This window comes from Myotis myotis, unplaced genomic scaffold (assembly GCF_014108235.1).
Source record: "Myotis myotis isolate mMyoMyo1 unplaced genomic scaffold, mMyoMyo1.p scaffold_m19_p_9, whole genome shotgun sequence".
In the NCBI taxonomy this organism is placed as follows: Eukaryota; Metazoa; Chordata; class Mammalia; order Chiroptera; family Vespertilionidae; genus Myotis; species Myotis myotis.
This window is the reverse complement of record NW_023416401.1, coordinates 55,494,425-55,513,944: the sequence shown is the minus strand read 5'-3', so window position 1 is coordinate 55,513,944 and position 19,520 is coordinate 55,494,425. Positions and strand designations below refer to the sequence as shown.

Here is a 19,520-nt window from a genome sequence, read left to right as displayed (position 1 = left end):
GGATGTCTATTTGGTCTAATTAGCATATTACCATTTTATTAATATAGATATGTAATGTAAATTTAATAATGTCAAATGTTTAATACTGATTCTTTAGTAATAATTAAGAGCACCTCTCCCCAGAGCTATAATTTCTTATGCATAGAAGATACACATATACATACATTCACAGAAAGACACTCATAGATCATCACAGATATGCACATATACTCACACATGAACACCCAGACACAGTTGCACACAACTACACACACACATACACACACACAGTCACATTCACACTAAAATATATAGCAGATTTCTCCTTACCTGGGCTTCAAGTACATTAACTTTTTCTTTCAAATTTTCAATTCTTTTATCTTGTTCTTTTAAATTAATTTTTAAGCCTTCCATCTAAGAATTTGGAAACACAATTGAAAAATCTTGTCAGACAACAGGGAATAGTTATGTAAGTCAGGAATTGTGCAGGTTTCTGTGGTCAAATGAGGTACATCATATACAAAAATGAAATCCCAAAGCATCAGGAGACTCAGTAGGCCAAGGAGAATGGCTGAACAAATTGGCTCCTGGGGATGTGAGCACACAGACGGTGCTATTAAACATTTCAATCTTTGGGAAACCTGTTTAAACCAAATTCAGCAGGAGTGCATCTGTGGAAAGCAGCATTGGCCATCCTTATGTCTCAGCCACATAACGTTTTCATGCTGCAGATGCAGAGGCCAGTGGACAAGATGCCAGGCCACTGCCTGGAGTGGGGAAGCAACCTGAGGCAGAGATCTGGTCAACCAGTGTGGAGAGCGGCTACAGGGTTTGGACAGGCTCAAGCCTTGGACTAATGAGAGGGCACAGTCCTCTCATTGCCACGTGCAAGTCCCAGCTTGGAGGGCAGAGCCCTCCCAGCACAATTATAGCCAACAGCTATGGTTGTGAGCTTGAGCCTATGGTCCAAACATGTGGCCCCACGTGCCTGAGTGATGTGGGCTTGATAGAGTTCAGGTGCATGTAATTGAGTAGGATCGAAACTCATGAGAATGTTGTAAACATCTTGACCACACCCTTACTTTGCCTCTTGGAATCTGTCTATAAAATAAAGACACAACTAGTGGGCACTGTTCCTGTATCTCCATTGGAGGAGCAGCGTCCCACCGAGACCCAGCTTTCATTCTCTTATCTGTCTTTTCTAAGCCTTTGGCCGTGCTGGCGCGGCACAAACCAGCAGCATGGTGAGGCGAGCCTGCTTTGCTTCAGAAGAAAAGCATCAGGCCAGTGGCAGCATGGGACTGGGAGGCGGAGAAGTTCAGAAGTGTGCAGGAAGAGGAAACTCATGGATTCTAAGGCCAACCCTCCCACTACCGGCTCCGTCATTTAACTACTGTGGGCCTCAGGTTTCCCATCTGTAAAATGAGAACGTGGGATGTCCCTAAGCTCTTTCTGGCTCTGAAGAGCCGACAGTCGATTCTCTTGGTGAGGTTCTAACCATGTAAGCACCAACATTACATTTATGTCAGGAAGGTGTTTGAGGTATTTAGAAAGACTCCTTTTGGAAACAAATATTAGTACAAAAAATGAATGAAGGCACCCCTATTCTAACACTCCTCCTAAGTAAATTTACATGAAACTGACCAATTATTCCTTCCTCAAGAAAAGGCTGAGCCTCCAAATATACAGAATCTTCTAAAGAACACTGTACATTACCTGGCTCAGGACACTTCAAAATCACTGAAACATCTACAACAGCGATTTTCAGCTGGTGTGCCAAAAAATGTTTAAACATGCAATCCCTGACTCTGTAGTCAGAGGCACTGACCTCTTTTCCCTTAGATTGTCAAATAAAAAGTGACAACAGCCAACACAACCATAGCCGTCCTGGTGTGAATGAATCAAAATTACTTTTTTTTGTTAGATCAGCAAAAAACATATTTTTTGTGTGCTGCGGGATTTTAGTAATTAGTTCATGTGTGCTATGAGATGAAAAAGGTTGAAAATCGCTGATCTAAAGAGCAGTTAAACACAATTTCCTCAATATCTTAGTTGAGAACATTCCAGGTGTTGGCATACAGAAAAAAAAGGCATTGAAAACAGCCATGTTGTTCGGGAATAGAAGCAGCGGCCCATGGGGAGAAGAATCTGGCTGCCTGTGAAGCCCAGGCAAGCCGGTCCTGTTGGGTCTTCTCACTGTAAACATACCATCTACCCAGAAACGCCTGGATTAACCTGACCTCCTGGATGACTCTGCGCAGGCTCTGGTGTTGGGAGTGGATCACGAACTGCAGGTGAGAGATCTGCTCCTGGAGAAGGGAAATCTCCTTCTGAAGACCCTGGACACTGGAGATGCAAAGGGAGAGAGAGAGTAAAAGACTCACGAATGCATCGAACAGCTGTATTTTGTTTTGTTTTGTTTTGTTTTGTTTACAGCTGTGCTGCTAGGTTCTCCTCACTTGCTACCTTGCTACTTATTGGGCATTATGTGAGTCAGATGCCCAGGCCCCTTTACACAAGACACGCTGAAGATAAACAGCCATAAGGCAGCCTCTGGTTAGCTCAGATAAGAACTTCAATAAGAATGTAAATTCGTGTCAAAAGCTCCTTTCTGGCCCACCAGCAGGTGGTTGAGCCGGGTTGTAGTGACCCAGGTGAAGCATCGGCCTATCGAATGTGTCTTGCCTATGAGCACCCACAGACCTAGCACCCATCAGGATGCACGGAGAATTCAAGGGGGTAAGAGTTTAGAACAGGGGTGGGCAAACTTTTTGACTCGAGGGCCACAATGGGTTCTTAAACTGGACCGGAGGGCCGGAACAAAAGCATGGATGGAGTGTTTGTGTGAACTAATATAAATTCAAAGTAAACATCATTACATAAAAGGGTACGGTCTTTTTTTTTCAATAGTTTTATTCATTTCAAATGGGCCGGATCCGGCCCGCGGGCCGTACTTTGCCCACAGCTGGTTTAGAACATGGGGCCAGGAATGGAGACTTTACATACATAGCAGAAACCCATTTCCAATGACACAGTCAGTATACCTTATAGATTGTCTGTTTGTCTATTTATTATTTTGGCTTCCTACTTTGGGCAATTCTGCTACCTATAAGTAGCTCAAGGGGGAAAAAAGGAGGAAATGAAATTCCAGGTAATATTTTGAGTCTACATCAACCATTGTGAAAAAAGATGGTTGAAGTTTGAATTTAGATTATTCACAGTTTCCTAAAGCCCTATTTAGGTAACTGGAACTGATTATACAGTTATCATCGATTGCCAGTGTTATCTGAGTTATGAGACAACAGCATTATGGCAAGACCACCAAACTTGGGAGCCGCGTGAGTTTGAAGTCACACACCTTCCTAAGCCTCAGTAAAACAGAGATAATAATTCCTACCTCTTCTACTTTACAAGATTGTATTATAGACTTAAAGGGATAAAGTGAATGTACTTTGGGAAAATGAGCTTTTTACAAAGTAATATATGAAGATAATTTTCACTTATTAAGGTTTTACGATTATTGGCCAACATCCAATTGCAATTCTGATTTCCATAGAGCCTGTTCAAATATTACAAAGGTCATGGAAATTCATGCCACTCTACAGAACATGTTCTCATTAGAAAAAAAGTCTCTGTTTGTGTCACAGCATGTACTAAAAATTGCTTCTCAAACTTCATGTGCATTGGAGGATCTTGTTAAATCATCAGGGATCTTATGCATATTCTGATCCAGGAGGCACGGGCAGGGCTTGACATTCTGCCCAATAGGAAGCAGTATTAAGCCAATCAGTCTCTTTCCTCTGGAACTGGAGAGGAAAATGCAAAGAATATAAACCAGCTGGTGAAAATGGTGGGAAAAGTTAATGAGCTGTACAGGAAGAACAAAGGAAGAGTGAAACTGCTCGCACCCAGGACAGAATGGGAGCAACAAAATAATCGGGTTTCTAAAAGCCATGTCCAGGTGCCCGGGGTGGCCTCTTGTCTCCCCAGAGATGCCTGCTCTCTAGGGCCATAGCTCTCCAATCTGAACCTAACCTTTATTTGTGGGAGCTTCACCAAGTCTCTGCTGCTTTAACCCAAGAGTCTGATTCATGCTGATTTCATTTTATTGCCTCTTAGCAAAGTGAATACCTCTACACACAGCTCAGAAAAAGCAATAAATGAATATTTGTGATACTGACAAACCTATGAAAATTGCATAGGCCTGGGTGTTCAAACATCATTCTATAAACACAAAACATCCATTTCCCTCAAGATATTTCTAAAACCTCTTTAAGAATGTTTTGAGAATTCTTTATAACCACCACTCATATAGAATAGAACTGAAAAAAAAATAGGTCAATTTCGTTTTTCAAATAGTTACATTTTTTTTGGGGGGGGGGGCGCTCAAAGACTGACCAAAAAAACTATTATCAATAAAAAAAAAATCATTTCTAAAAGAAAATTCAGACTGTCTGGACTCTTAATGGAACTAAGGAGTTGTTCACAGTATTTTTGTCACTTCCTACAAAGTTGGGGAACACCACAAACCTACCTTACAATTCCACGGCGGCTGGACAATTCAATGTCTGCTACTGCAGAGACCCATCAACAAAATGTCAGAAGCACAGAAGGAATGAAGACCTCCACAGCAGCGCCTTTATCACCAAGGGTAACCGGGGAGGGGAGGGGCTCACTCAGGCTTCAGAAGGATTAACCTTCCCAGGTTTCCCTGGAGCCCAGTGAGTGGGGAAGGGGAGGCATACAGCGGCTAATGCCAGGCATTCTCTCCTCTCCTGCACTGACAGGCCTCCCGTATCCTTAGCGGGTGGTAGCCTTCTGTCCACTGGCCCTGGCCAGTGGAGAGAAAAGGTTCCAGGAACTGCTATTACTTAGGAGGTAGATTCGCAAACCTTTTAGCATGTGTAGTGTTGGATTTGAGTTGCAGCAGCTTGTTTTCCAAAGACAGTTTTCTTTCTAGCAGTGTTCTTTTTTCCTAGGAGAAAATAAGATACAATATCTGCTTATCTCTCCCTCTCTCCTCTCTCTCTCTCTCTCTCTCTTTCTCTCTCTCTCTCTCTCATCAATATATGTGCATGTGGTAAGACATTCTTGCAAACTGTTCACAAAAGATGCTTCTTGCAATAATAGGAATACCTCTTGAGCTAAAGAGGCCATTTTATGGAGCAGTGACAACCCGCCCCTGTGGAGCCTGGCCAGGCATTCTCTGCGTAGTTTTCACGTAGTTTTCAAAGTCCGGTTGTCTGAACAGGCTGTGTTCACTGTCCTCACCTGCCCACAGCACTCTCCCCCGAACCCAGCGCACTGCCGACACAGCCTGCCCAGTGACCCCTCTCCTGCCTCTCCATCCCACCCCTGCAGGCCCCTGCTCATCCCTCCCACGGCTCTCCCACCACAGGTGCTTCTCCATTAGACCGAGGTCGGCACCCAAGGACACTATTGAGCTTCACTTGATACCTACCTGCTCATAGGGCACCTGTCAGGACGTAGGAAAGCAGTAAATGCATTTTTAGGGAAGGACCAAGGTCACAAATGATAAAGTCACTTCCTAATTAGCACGTGAGCGAAAGGGCATGGAGAAAGAATAAGCCTCAATGTCATTAGTAAGCCAAACCCTTTCCATCGGAAGGGAAAATAGACAAGTCCGTGAAACACCAAGCTGGGGTGACTGGGTCCTTTTTTGTATTTGATTATATGTATTTTGCACAATGCTGTTTACATGCACTCCTGCTACAGTGTCTGTGTGGGTGAAATACAAGGCAGGCTTACAGCAAAAACAGCAGCGTGGCTTTGGACCTGCATTGACCTGGTTTTGAAATTTTATGGCTGCATAATTCTTGCCAAAGCTTTAATCTTTCTGGGCCTTATTGCTGTTAATAAAATCAACCAAAACTTGGAAATCAAAGTAATATACAGCATGTGGTTTTAATGTCATATTGGGTCACTTTAATAACCTGACCCAAGGATTATTTCATTCTCTTGGAGAATTTCCCTGTGTTTGATTTTTATTATTTATTATTACAGCCCTGACTCTGAAGTTGAATGTTAATATATAGACTCATGCTCTCTTTGAAAAGATAATCCCAAGGGTTATGGATTAATTGCCTTAAAGAATATTAACTGGCTAAATATCTAACCTAGAAATCCTATTCTATATGCTTTTTTTCAAAATGCCTATAAATAGCCAGTTTCTCTAAATATTTTATTTAAACCAGTTTTACCATTTTACTGGTCCCTCATTAATGAATGATTTGAATAAAACATCTGACATGTATTTATTCTATATTTGTATAAGTCATGTTTTTTGACTCTTTGAACATCTCTAAAATGGGAATAATACTCCTATATTGAAAGTTGGGATGATTGAAGATAATATATGTGAAAGGCCTACGGGCTTCTCTGGAACATATTAGGACCTCAATATATAATAATTACAGGTGCCAAACACTTCATATTTTATGTGCTGTTTTTTTTAAAATTTATATTTTTTCAAATTTTTTCCATAGCATTCCTCTGACATAGAAATTGTTCAGTGTAGCATTAGTTGTGTTCAAGTCATTTATGAGGGATCACAGACATGCCTTGTAAGCTTATTATAATACTCAGATCATCAAAGAAACATATTACTGATAATATGCTCTGAATTTGTAGGGAGGAAAATGGTGTTTAATAAACATTCTCCTTGCTCTAGCCGGTTTGGCTCAGTGGATAGAGCGTCTGCCTGCGGACTGAAGGGTCCCAGGTTCGATTCTGATTGGGGGCATGTACCTTGGTTGCGGGTACATCCCCAGTGTGCAGGAGGCAGCTGATCGATGTTTCTAGCTCTGTCCCTCTCCCTTCCTCTCTGTAAAAATTCAATAAAACTTAAAAAAAAAACAAACAAAACGAAAACCATTCTTCTTAATGGACTTACTCCATTATCTTTATAACCAAGGTGCAAGCAGACCAGACAATTGGACATGTTAATGTTCTGCCTTGAGGAGGGGTCTTAATGCTTCTTTTTTGTCAACACAGAAAATCACACTATCCCAGCCAGCGCTTCTCAGGGATAGTGCCTTCTAGAAGGGAAAGGAGTTCGCAGCGCCACCCAGTGGTCATCCCACTCTTCCCAAATCACCCCTCTTCATCATAATGGAGCAGACACTAATTTAACATCTACATGACTTAGGAACCAAGGATGTCCTTTTATCCAGCATCAGAGAAGACGGAGAGATAGAGACATAATGGAAAGGATTGTAAACTGGTAACTGGATGACCATTGAATAGTTCCTGTTTGCATTGTCCTCATTTATAAAATGATGAGGAGCAACTAGATGGTCTCAAAAGCACCTTTGAACTCTAAAATTCTAATAGAGCTACATCAATGACACTAGAAAACAAATATGGTGCAACAGAATTGCACTGCTCGCAAAAGGAGCATATGCTGTATTACAAGGCTCTGACTGGACGTTTTTGCTGGCTTATCGCTGTGTGTCTGGAATTCATTCTCACTGCATCCCCGATAAAGGGGGACAGATGGTGAGGGTTGTAAGTAATGTGTTCATTACCAGACCTCATACCACTAATGGCTATTTACTGGTGAGTAGAAAATGACTCCTTCTCTGGGGGCAGCCCCTACGAGGGTGGTATTTATCAACCTTTGTTGTGGATGTTCATTTTTGATTTTCATTTCCTTGTTGAACTCACCTTTTTCCTATTAATAAAAAAGTCTCTGTACATCCTTCCCTGCTTCTGATACACATTCTGCACCAGAGAAGCCCTTCATAACAGCCTATATTCTCAGTATCTCCTTAAATCAACATGCTTTACCCAGCTTTGCTTCTTAAAGTTTTATTTCTTTGCATGTTTGCTTTACAAATGTAAAATGTCTTTAACTCAATGTCTTAAAAAAAACCCCACAAAAAAACTCCATTGCCCTTGGACTCCATCCTCACTACCCTGCCTCCCAGACATCTGAATGGATCCACTCTAAGAAATCACTGAACTAGCATTCTGGAAGTTACTGCAAGGCCTTGCTGAGCCATGGACATCTTGTCCACTCACTCTGTCCCAGAACTCCTAGAGACAGTCCAAACATCTGCCAGTATCTGAGCCATCTCACCTCTTTCTGGGGTGTATCCCCTATCTTCAGTAGGGGTGCCAACAGCCCTAAGGAGCCCTAAGAGAATGGATGAAGGGAGATCTGGAAAGTTCCTTGAGTCCCACACAACCCAGATATACTACATTGTCCTCTCCACAAACAGACTGTCTCTGGTTCATTCACAAATAGATACCTAGCCTCTAGCTCAGGCTGGTACATGGTAGGTGCTCAAATATTTGTGGAATTAAGTCGAATGAATATATCCCAGAATTGACATGAATCTATATTGAGTACAGATTTCTCAGAAATGAAAAGTATATTCCACTGTGCTTTTGTTCATTTGCAGGGACTGACAGTTGGCCCCTAACCCTCACCCAAAGCTGCTGGGTTTGAGGTGAGTGCAAATCTAAATTTAAAGGTCAAACTAGTTAATCAAGTTGTTTGGCTAAGCAACCCTATTTGCATTCCAGAATTGTCTTTCTTTCCCAATGGCAAGCATTCTTTGTGCTATCTTAGTTTGTTAAATTATTTATTACATGACAAATATCCTGATACTACAAATAGTCATTGAAATGTTATCACTTGCCCAAAACATCATCGTGATGGACTGTCACACTTGGACAAACCAGCTGCTTAAGTACATTGTAGCCCAGTGACTTTGGCTCAAGTGCAACACTCAGCAACCCATTGCACAACACAGATGTAGCTGAGTATTATTATTATCTGATTCAGTTCAGTTTAAGCTTATTTAGCTTTTGTGATTTCCTCATAGGACTTTCACTAAGATTACAAATTCGGCCAAATGCACAGTGTTATCAATTAATTTCTTGGGACATATTTAAAAATTAATCAAAGTCCTTTTGCTAAGAAACGTGAATATTGAAACGGGATGCTTTTGAAGTGACATTTCTAAAATGGGATCAACTGCAGGAAACTCATTAAATAAAACAAGGCTGGAAAGAACATAGGTAAGTCAGGGAATTAATATAATAAAAATATAAAATGTATTAGAAAGTATTTACTAGAAGTAAAGCCTATAGTCTTACCTACTCCCAAGTCAGTTTCAGAGATGCCAATTTTCTATTAGTTTGTTTTGCTATTAAAAAAATGAATATATCTTGGTTTGTCTGAATTCTAAATTTTAAAACATGGATAATTAAAATTATATGCTCACTTTTTGTATATATTTGGAGTGACAGCTACTTAAAAGAACACTGCATGTAGCTTTTAATAAATTTTTCTTCTGCTATTACTTTCTCTATACTCTCTTTTGAGAGTTCTAATTTGTATAGAATGTCTTTTCTTAATGTGAACTCTATTTGTTCCAGTGCAGCTACAGGTGATACAAACCTACAGTGGATGTGGGTGGCCAAACTACATAAATGTTATAATACATAAAAATGCTAGGATTACAGGGACCCATCCACTATATTATTACTATTAATAGATAAACTTGGCTATCTTCTCCATTGTTTTCATTCAGTGTCTCACCTGGTTTCCCTTTCTAAGTTATACATTTACTGGAAGGAGAAAGTGACAGAGTGATGACATCAGTATTTGTAGAGAGGTCAATCCTGAACAATACAGATCACATTAAATGTGTAAGGGAAGAAACTAGCATCACTGAATACTTCCTAGAGTCTTAGGAGTTGCAAAGAGTACTTCTACTTAACGTTATCTTATTCATTTTAATGTTATTTTTTTTAATTGCTGGAAGAAATCCCTTTAATTCTCTGCCCCTTTACCTTTTCCATGCTCTGTACCAGGCTCTCCAAGGCTGCAATTTTATTATGCTTTTCTTCAAGTTTCTCAGCAACTTGATTCAGATGTTCAACCTGTTGTTTCAATTCCTGTTCTTTTTCAAGTTTGTTAACCTTTGGTCAGAAAGACAGCTGTCAGCTTATTAATTTATTAAACCTATACAGCAAATCCTCAATTTTGCAGACCTCAATTTAACAGACTCAGGATTTAATGGACAAAATTTCCGGTCCATATGTCATATGTGAAAATTAACACCCTGTTAATGTTAAAATGCTTTTAACCTAGATTTGGTTATAATTAAATTTACAGGTAATTTTTTCATTATTAAGTCACTATATTTTTAACAAGTTTTAACAAATAGCCCTAGCTGGTTTGGCTCAGTGGATAGAGCGTTGGCCTGCGGACTGAAGGGTCCCGGGTTTGATTCCGGTCAAGGGCACATGCCTGGGTTGCAGGCTCGATCGCCAGTGGGGGGCATGCAGGAGGCAGCCGATTATTGATTCTCTCTCGTCATTGATGTTTCTAACTCTCTCTCCCTCTCCCTTCCTCTCTGAAATCAATAAAAAAAAAATAGGCCATATGTTGGAAAAAATACTGTAGTAATTTCATTGACATAAATATTATATATCTACAACTATAGTCTACATATTTAAATTCAAGAGTCACCGCTTTTAACAATGTTCAGGGAATGGTTAGCACGTGATCACACCACATCACGTGAGGTAATTGGTTCTGTTGTCACCTGGCGGGACTTTCTGCAGCAGTTGTAACTCATGCTGGCCAAAGTTCCCTGTGCCCTAAGCCACGCCCAGCTGTGTGCATTTGCTTACTCATGGTAACTGGTGAATGCACACATTTACTAGATCTATTCAGTGTAAATTTAAAATTACTGTAAGCATACAGGAAACTTTTCATACATACTTCATTTTAATTACACAAATGTGTCTACATAAGTAAAAACAGGTAACCTAATTTGTCAAATTTTTAACATACGCATTGGAAAAACCTACTTTCCTATATAATGGACTTTTGGCTTTAACAGAGGACTCCTTGCCCGAATAAGTCCATTATATCAAGGTTTTACTGTAAAAATATTATCTTCTATAATTTTCTGAGTAACCCCCAAAATAGTAATAACAATTTGCACTTGTTTAGAATTTATTTTTTAATTCAGTGTTTCCTTCTAAATAAACCTAATGGGCTACAACACCACCAAATCAATGAAGAATTAATAATATATAAATATTTTCCCTAGAATGTTTACATATGTTACCATAAAGCATACGACTTGAACTGGTATGAGAAAGAGAGACACAAATTTAAGAAAAAAATTTTTACCTTTTCTCAACAAAACATATCTAGAACAAAAATGAAATTTTATATGTTTAAGAAAAATAATGTCTTATTTTAACACAAAAGTGTCATAAAAGCAGAATAATTCTCTCCACTGTGTCTGGGTGGGTAGCAGCTGTGCTGAAGACCAGTGGAGAGCAGTCCACCTGGCCGCCCCCGGGCCAGAGGTGGGCGCGTTTCAGCTGACTTCTGACATGCACACTCACAGCTGCGTGTGTAGTTAACAGATTTGAGAGTGTACAGTTTTAAAAAAAAGTGTCTGTCTTCCCTTGACAACACCAGGCAGGCATTGCTGCCAGGCCACTCCAGGCTGGGGCTGAGCCCCTTGGCCGGGACATGTGCACTCCAGTCCCGCAGGGTCACCCCTCACAGAGCGCTGGGGTCCACACAGCCTGCTCCTGTCACTCAGGCTCTTACCTGTACCCTGTGTGCTGTGAATTTTTGACCAGCACCTCCACAGGCATGAAGGCATGTCACCTAGGAGAGAATTTCCTACTGTGTCCCCACTGTGCTTTCCTAGGGCCAGCGCTGGCGGGGATCCAGGCATGAATGAGCATTCAATTTGGCGCATGTGAGTGTACACACACACACACACACACACACACACACACACACGCACATACGCACACACGTGCATGAGCACTATTATTTTTCTTTTCCAGCTCTAGAATACATTCTTCAGATAAGCTTTTATTGGCCTTACAATATATACTTCAGATTTAAAAAAGAAACAAAAATGTGTGTCTACAAATTACATACACATGTATATACATATTTAGGTTTTAATATTTTTAATTTTCATATATTAAAATATGAAATATATAATTTTTATATATCTTAAAATATATATGCACACATACACATATGCTTGTTGTTTGCTCAGCCTGAGAAATGTATTCTAGGATCAAAACCATTTTGAAACCATCTCACTCGCCCAATTCTTTCGTTTTAGACACAAGGAGGTCCAAGTCCAGCAAGGTGGAAGGACTCAACCTCGGCTACTTAGTCAAAGGCAGAACCAGAGGAGAAGTCACTGGCCAGGGTCGCCTGGGACAGCTCTGATTTCTAGGCAGGGTGGCACGGCCCACCTGCCGCCTGTGCGCTGCAGGGCCTGGGCAAGGGTGCTAACACAGCAGCTTGGCAGCATCCAGGGGCCGGCAGAGCAGGGGTGGGGGTGGGGAGGGATGGTCACAGAGCACTTCCTGCCCTTCCCGTTGCTTGTTTCACATTTAACTCTTCAGAAAGGGGGACAAGAACGCCTGGGGGCTATTTACCCAACAGGCAAGTACCTGGAGGAAGTGTGTGCTGTCCTCATGCTGCTTCCTAACTTCCGCAGACTGTGTTTGGTAGATTTCAAATAGTCTCTGGGCCACGTTTCTCACAGCCGCTGCGCCTGCTTCCCTGGAGGCTTCCAACTAGGAAAAGAAAAGAAGAAAGGTCCCTGTGCAGGCTCTGACATTTACAGTGGAAAGGTTCTAAGGCAGAATGGTTTGACGAGCAATTAAAAACACAGAGGCGGTAAAACACAGAGGCGTAATTGTCTGGTTTGCACCCCCGTTGTCAATGGACAGGAGAAAAGACGCTTAATTTGTAAAAGGAAAATGTAAAATGAGAAACCCTGTTTAGTGGGGCTGTCATGCAGGCAGCCTGGGCCTGGGCAGGCCAAACCGGAGCTCCAGGAACATCAGTGCCCTGTGTGTACGCACTGTACCCTTCAGACTTCCACGGTGCCCATCAGCCTATGCATGTACTTGCCAGCATCTTATCTTCCATGTTCACAGCAGTGCTAAAAGATGTACTGTCCTGAAATAGCAGTGATTGAAATAGACAAGATTGGAGTATTAAGGCAGTAAAGCTAAAGTGTAATGAATCTTTCAAGAATTTAACCTAGCCCTAGACGGTTTTGCTCAGTGGATAGAGCGTCGGCCTGTGGACTTTGAAGCATCCCAGGTTTGATTCTGGTCAAGGGCACATGCCTGGGTTGTGGGCCCGATCCCCAGCATGGGGCGTGGAAGAGGCAGCCAATCAATGATTCTCATCGTTGGTGTTTCTATCTCTCTCTCCCTCACCCTTCCTCTCTGAAATCAATTTTTAAAAAATTAAAAAAAAGAATTGAACCTAAAGAAATAATCAAGGATGACTGCAAAGATTTACCTACCAAGATAGTCATTGCAGGACTGTATATGTATATGTATATGTATATGTGTATATGTAAAATATATCATGATTTATTAAACATGTGAAGACTTTTAAAAAACTTATTGCATTAAGAACATGCTACACAAGACCGACCCCCCTTAACACATTTTCAAGTGTCCAGCAATATTAACATGTCATGTAGCAGATCTCTAGAAACTCTTCATCTTGCACAACTGAGACTTTATAACCATTGAGCCTTTGTGAGATCTTTTTAATAATAAAAGTAGGCTCCCAAATAAAATAGTGAGTTTTAATTTACAAAACATCAAACGCTTCTCTACCTATGTGAACCTATGTGTGGATCTACGGCTGTGTGTGCAGGTCTGCTTTCACAGATCCACGATTCTATCCTATTGGCTCAAAATACCCTAGAGAGTTCTCCTTGTGGTCATACCTTGATTTTCAATACTTCATTCTCTTCGTTCATTTTTAAGAGCTGTAAATCTTTGCCTTTCATCCTGTCCATGAGCAGATTCAGACTGCAGCACGAGGGGTCCATTTCAGAGTCAGAGCCATTCTGAATGTTTCGACAGCACTGAAACGAGCAAGCATGATAATCACAAACCTTTCATTTCCTCTACAAACTTCCAAAACAACAAAGATCGCTCCCTATTACGTATATCATGGGAGAGTCAGGTCGGCACAAATAAACCTTCTGAGTCTCAAAGACCAGTAGAGATTTCTAGATGAAGCAGCTGGCCTCCATATTTGCGTAAATTTGAATAGATTCTTATATTTAAAAGAGGCAGAGTACATCTTTTCTGTCTTTTATATTCTCCACAGTTTTAAATATACCATTAAGTCCTTTTAAGAAAATATAATATCTACAAGGCCAGTTTTTTTTAAAAAAAATCTAAGTTACAGACAAATGCAGTTTGGTTACTTACATTGCATTACAAACTAATACAATCATACCTAATAGGTACAATATATAATATTATATAGATCCTATAATTATAACATCTTTTATTCAGTAAGCATCTATTATGTATCAGATAATCTTTTAGCTGTGTTATACACACTCCTTTGTCTGAATACTCAGAACACTAGAAGGTATTATGTCCATTATACAGATGAGGAAATTGAAGATTAGAGAGTTTAATATCCATAATAACTGCTCAAACAAGGATTAGAATCCCAGCTTGCTTAACAACAAAGCCTATATCCTCTTTAGTACAATAGATGGACTACATAAATAATTGATTCTGTCATGGTTTTGTTTTTCCTACTTCAGACCCTCATGCATATTCTCACTCTCCATATATAGAGTAGTCATTGTTCAATTTTTTAATTTATTAAAGAATATTTGATGGGAAAACTCTTGTAGAAGGTAGCTTACTGTCAGAGATAGTTAACCACAAAGATCATAGGTCAGTGCCTCTCAAACTTTAACGTGTATATGAGTCACTTCGTGATAGATCTGGTTAACATGCAGATTCTGATTCTGGGATTCAGGAGGTCCTGGGTAGAGCTCTAGGTGCCAGACTTCTAACAAGCTCGCTGCTGCTGCTGGGAATGTAGACCGCACTTTGAGAGGAGAATTTTACACAGTGAAATGCTTGGCCTCTTTGACTCCATCATATTGAAGTCCACTTTGTTCCCTCCTGGCCTTCAGATCAACATGCTAATCATTAGAGGAATTCTGCTTGCAGTCTGAGTTTTTTAAAAAAGATCCCTGACTAGAAGGGGCCTCGCCCAAGGTGGTAAGGGAAGTCTATACAAAAATGATTGTTTTTCAAAGATTTGCAGGAACCTTGTGACCTGACTCACATCAACTAGAGTGAACAGACTAAGACAAAGATGGTTCACAATCTTTCTTGGACCCTTACTGGTGCCCAGATGTCTGTGGTCATCAATCACCTCTTGCCACTCCAATTCTACCTTCTCTTGACATCAAAGAAGCCTGAACTCTATACACTTTGAAGATGGATTTGAGGTGCCATTACGTTTTCCATCTTCTCAGTTGGTGCCTTCTTGGTCAGTAAACTTCTTACTTGGAGCTCTGATGTTTTGAGTTTTGGCATTTCAAAGCATTGGGTGTACAAACTTTGGTTCTGTAACAGCAGAGCCCTAGATCATTACGGTTAAATCTCTACTGTGACATTACCCAGATGCCAAAGGTTTTGATGCTTCATTTGTCTGCTAAACTGTGGTTTGAGATGGCTGAGCAGAGACACTGGCAACACAACTTATCTCCATTCATAAGGAACTACTTCTATTAAGGTCCTCAAAACATCCCCGATGTTATAGCCAATAGTCAATGTTCACTCCTCAATTTACTTGGCCCATGGACACCATTTGACACAGTAGTCCAACTCCTCTTTCTGAGACCCTTTTTCTTGCATTCAGTGACTCAATTTTCTCCTGTTTTTCCTCCTAATCCACTAGTCTCTTTTCTCAGTCTCCTGTGATGGTTATTCCTCTTTTTCCTAAGATCTAATATTGAAAATCTCAGGGCTCAGAGCTTAGATTTTTCTCTCGTTTCTATCCACACTCACATGCTTGGTGATCTCCTCCACTTTTAGGAGTTTAAGCACCATTCTTAATCCCCAAAATCTCTACCCTGTAGCCTGGACCTTCTATCCCAGACCTCTGCCCTCCGCTCCAGAATCAGAAATCCAGCCCTCCCACTAGAAACCTTCACTTGGAGGTAATAGGCAACTCAACAGAACCAAAACTGAATTTTTTTTATCTTTCCCATCATTCATAAACATTAACCTTTTTTTTTTTCCAGTTTCAGAACACTTTGTTTAAGATAATAATTGAAGCTAGTTGTGTTAGTTTGGGGGGGCTGAGGATGATAAAGGAGACTGTGTTTATGCATCATACCCTATCTTTGGTATTCTCCATGACCATGCAACATAGTGGAGGACGTTGATGCTGATGACGTGCACTTGGCTCAGATGAGATTTAACTTGGAATAATCCAGACAAGGCTAAATGCAGATTGCTCAACCTTAAGAATATAAGGCTGATCACAGGGGAGGGGGGTGTTTTAAAGTTATCGATTGGCCACTCAGCTAATGGCTTCAACTGCATGGCCATGGTTGAGGCCCAGGTAAGCCTAAAAGCTTGTGCCTCTGTCTGTCATTGTGTAATGTTGCTGCCATGTATCCTGGCTGGACTGACACCTTCCCATATACTTTAGATAAGTAAGCCCAGCTTAAAATATTCAGGTAAGGCCTCATCATTCCAATCTGATCTTCATGCTATCTGTGGTTAAATATTTCATGCATATGTCCATTAACATCTTTAGATAATGATAAAATATTTAACATTCATCATTCAAAGCGGCAAAGAATACTTCCTATTTGGCTTTATGCTTATTTACTGAAGGAATAAAGGTAGTGCGTTTTGATAAATTCATTACCTTTGCATCTAGTTTGTGCTTTGTACCGCTATGCCCAGTGTCATCTTTAAACATTTGATTACGGATCTTTTCCAGAGTAGCTCGAATCTAGGAGATAAAAATATTTTCTTTTCTTTTAAAGGCATTTAATGTCCAATACTTTTTTTCCCTCTATACCAGCAGCAGTGTACTTGATTTATCTAGACAGTAATACATATATACTGATGTCAGATTTAAATAACTACCATCAATCTAACTTGCATTAAGGCTAATATTGTTTAGATTGCAGAAAATGAAGCACTTGGTCTCTATAACTCTCAGTCAAATCTAAAATACAATCTGAATGAATACTATACGACAAAATAATTACTATTTAGTAATTAGTATTTAATTCTATTTAGCGCTGCTTTTCTATATAGTAATTTAGTACTAATTTACTATTAAGTAATTAGTGTAAAACAATTACTATTTAGTAATCACTACAAAATAATGACTATTTAGTAATTACTATAAAATAATTACTATCTAGTAATTACTAGAGAATAATTGCTATTTAGTAATTACTAGAGGATAATTACTAAATGGAGAAGATACAAATTTATGCATGAAATATAAGCCCTGTGTCCTGGTGACCTATGGAATTGCAAGACACTCAGAGATGAATTAATAGATCTGAATGTTACAAACTATCTATGTCCACATTTCCCATCTCTTCTAAGAAACAGTTCATACAAATGTAAGTTTTGTTACCCATTATCATTGAATTCTTATAAGAGTTCACAATTTTCATGAAGGAACGTGCCAACATGTAGTCATTGGCAGATAGCATCCCTGAGCTGTGAGAAGGAGTGAGGCAAGGAGAGACAGGAAGTCAGCAGAAAAGGTAAACATCTCCTAGGGAACATGGTACCAACACTCCCGGAACAACTGAAAATAATATACCCAGTAGGAATTGCAGTGGTGAATACTGGGGGACAAATTAAGTGCTGATAGGTGTTCCGAACCCCCCTGGCTCATTCTCCTATTTCACTCCAAGTGTGAAAACAGAGGGCTCGTATCCTCAAGAGGATACTAAACAGGTGTTCAAACTTCAGTCACCAAGCCTGTCCTTTGCCAGACGAGGTTTGCTCTTCCTCAGATGTCCTCAGGAAGGAGAAACAAAGCCCACTAATCTGTATTACTTTATTGCAAAAAATCACATCGTGCTAACATGGTGTCTGGTACCCACATACCATTTTCACATATTCGGTTTCTTCAATAATGTGAGCTGACGTGGACTCATACGAGGCAGGATTGTCTTCCATCTTACCCCTTGAGGGAACCTCTGTGGTCACTGTTACTGTTGTCATGGTGAATTCTGGCTTTAGGAACACATAAATCAGTTAGGCTAACTTATTTGGTGATATGATTATATGGTGTGTAAACTGTGCTGTCACTATAATTAAATACTGTATAGTAGAAAATACTATAAATTATTGATATGTGTATATACCCGTAACTCCAGGAATTTATTTAATATTAAAACAACACTAGCTGAAACAATCCTTGACTAGAAACTTAAAGATTATCTGAGAAGGAAATAGTAACATCTTTCTTTTTAATCCACATCATATTAGACTGTAGAGACTGTGGCTTCTTCATCTTTATATCCTAGCACATTGTAAGTGCTTAATAAATGTTTGTGGAAATAAAATAATATAATTATAATATGTACATATACATATATTACTTATATACAGGGTGTGGCAAATGTAGGTTTGCAGTTGTGAATATGCAAACCAGAGACATTTTGTCCTCTAGATGTGATACAATCACAAGTAGAAAGCATCACCTATGAAATACGACTTTTTAAAAAGTAAGCCTGAATCTAATTAAGCTCCTATGTCTAACAGCAGTAAATATCTGAACAAGAGGAAAGTGCTTAATGCAGTGGTTCCCAATGTGGGGCACACATCCCATAGGGGGGCAATTTAATATTTAAGAGGGGCAATTCGAGAATGAGTTATTCACAGTGAATTTTTTACATTTCTTATGGTTCTAGAGGCATCATATACAGCATATAAGTATATATTGTAACATATTTATGCATTTCAGTTCTCTATTATATGTTTTGAAACTTCACTTGCTACTTTTTCATATCACTTCATATTATTATTTTTAACAATTTCTTAGTGATTTCTTTCTCAGTACCCATTACCAAGTTAATGGTCATTTAGGCTTCCTCCATGTGAATAGGAGTCCACTTTTTGAATAATAAGAATTATATGTAACGGGGGTGAGGGTGGGCGGGGGAGGGCATCAGGATTTTAGAGATGCTTAGGTGGGGGGCATGGCCAAAAAAAGGTTGGTTTAATGACTCTACAAGGGTAAAGGTTGCAATCAGCCAAATCCAGATTATGTGAAATATTACCAGACAAACTAGTTTCTACCACAGATTAATTATATAAAAAAAGATGAGGCAAAGAGAAATCGCTATAAATTAAGAATCTTAATGGACATATGACCAGATGTAATATATGAATCTTCTTTGGCTCCTGACTCAAATAAACCAGCTATATAAAGACATTTTTGAGGCAATTGGGGAAATTGTAACACTGATTGGATAATAGATGATGTTAAAGACTCACTGTAGTTTTACTAGGTGTGATAATGAATTTATGACATTCTTTAACTAAAAATCTTGCCCAGCCGGTGTGGTTCATCAGTTGAGCGTTGACTTATGAACCCAGAGGTCACAGTTCGATTCCTGGTTGGTCCATATGACGGGGTTTCGGGCTTGATCCCAGGAAGGGGGCATGCA

General features: G+C 39.8%; 1 protein-coding gene across 1 annotated transcript in view; it reads right to left on the bottom strand.

Annotated features, from left to right (window-relative positions):
• CCDC68 (coiled-coil domain containing 68) overlaps nucleotides 1-19,520 on the bottom strand; it is a 42,612-nt gene that overhangs the window by 7,069 nt on the left and 16,023 nt on the right. The window contains exons 4-11 of the mRNA XM_036323678.1: nucleotides 17,953-18,081; nucleotides 16,742-16,828; nucleotides 13,767-13,907; nucleotides 12,463-12,588; nucleotides 9,805-9,933; nucleotides 4,872-4,954; nucleotides 2,220-2,325; nucleotides 310-393 (exon numbers count right to left, since the gene is read on the bottom strand). Coding sequence (XP_036179571.1) covers nucleotides 310-393; nucleotides 2,220-2,325; nucleotides 4,872-4,954; nucleotides 9,805-9,933; nucleotides 12,463-12,588; nucleotides 13,767-13,907; nucleotides 16,742-16,828; nucleotides 17,953-18,069 — 873 coding nt within the window. The 5' untranslated portion in view covers nucleotides 18,070-18,081. The remainder of the gene's footprint in view (nucleotides 1-309; nucleotides 394-2,219; nucleotides 2,326-4,871; nucleotides 4,955-9,804; nucleotides 9,934-12,462; nucleotides 12,589-13,766; nucleotides 13,908-16,741; nucleotides 16,829-17,952; nucleotides 18,082-19,520) is intronic.